A 552-nucleotide genomic window follows, 5' to 3' on the forward strand; every position below is an offset into this window, starting at 1 on the left:
AAGAAACAACAACAGTGAAATAAAGTACAGGAAATGTGAAAATGACCGAATACTTACTTCCAGTAATAATATTAATGATAATCAGCCAAAGCAATCCGTCTTTGCTCAAGCATGCATGATTCTGTCAAATGCAGTGACAGAGGCTAACTTCAAGCTTGTTCAGCGGTTGGCATGAACTGAAGGAGTAGAACTTGATTTTGGTTATCCATGGAGTCTTATCTGAAACACAAGGATTCAAATTCTTAGTGTGATAGTCAGAAACTACAGCTGTATATGCGTAGTATTTTCCTGTTTTAGCCCGATCAGACCAAGAATTTCTGAAAAAATTAAATTTGTTCGGAGTAGTTACAGCTAAATAAATAACAAGTTGCCGAGCCCAGCCATCGGAATGCTTAAACTAAGAAAAGCCTTTCGACTTTTTTTGCAAAAACCATTGAAAAAGGAAAAGAAACGAATCTTTTAATGGCAAACAGTTTGAATATTAACAAAATTCCTTCACTTTTCGGTGATTTATTCCGGCAATACAAATTAATAAAACGAACCATTATTTCT

General features: G+C 34.8%; 1 protein-coding gene across 1 annotated transcript; it reads right to left on the reverse strand.

The window, feature by feature from the left end:
• Positions 1-124: 124 nt before the first annotated feature.
• LOAG_16295 (hypothetical protein) lies at positions 125-317 on the reverse strand (the record flags this gene model as incomplete). The annotated part of the gene is made up of 1 exon (XM_003151782.1): positions 125-317. A coding segment is annotated over one exon (193 nt), but the record flags the coding sequence as incomplete, so codon positions are not given.
• Between the last annotated feature and the right edge of the window lie 235 nt (positions 318-552).

The sequence above is a fragment of the Loa loa genome, assembly GCF_000183805.2.
Source record: "Loa loa unplaced genomic scaffold supercont3.5510, whole genome shotgun sequence".
NCBI lineage: Eukaryota > Metazoa > Nematoda > Chromadorea > Rhabditida > Onchocercidae > Loa > Loa loa.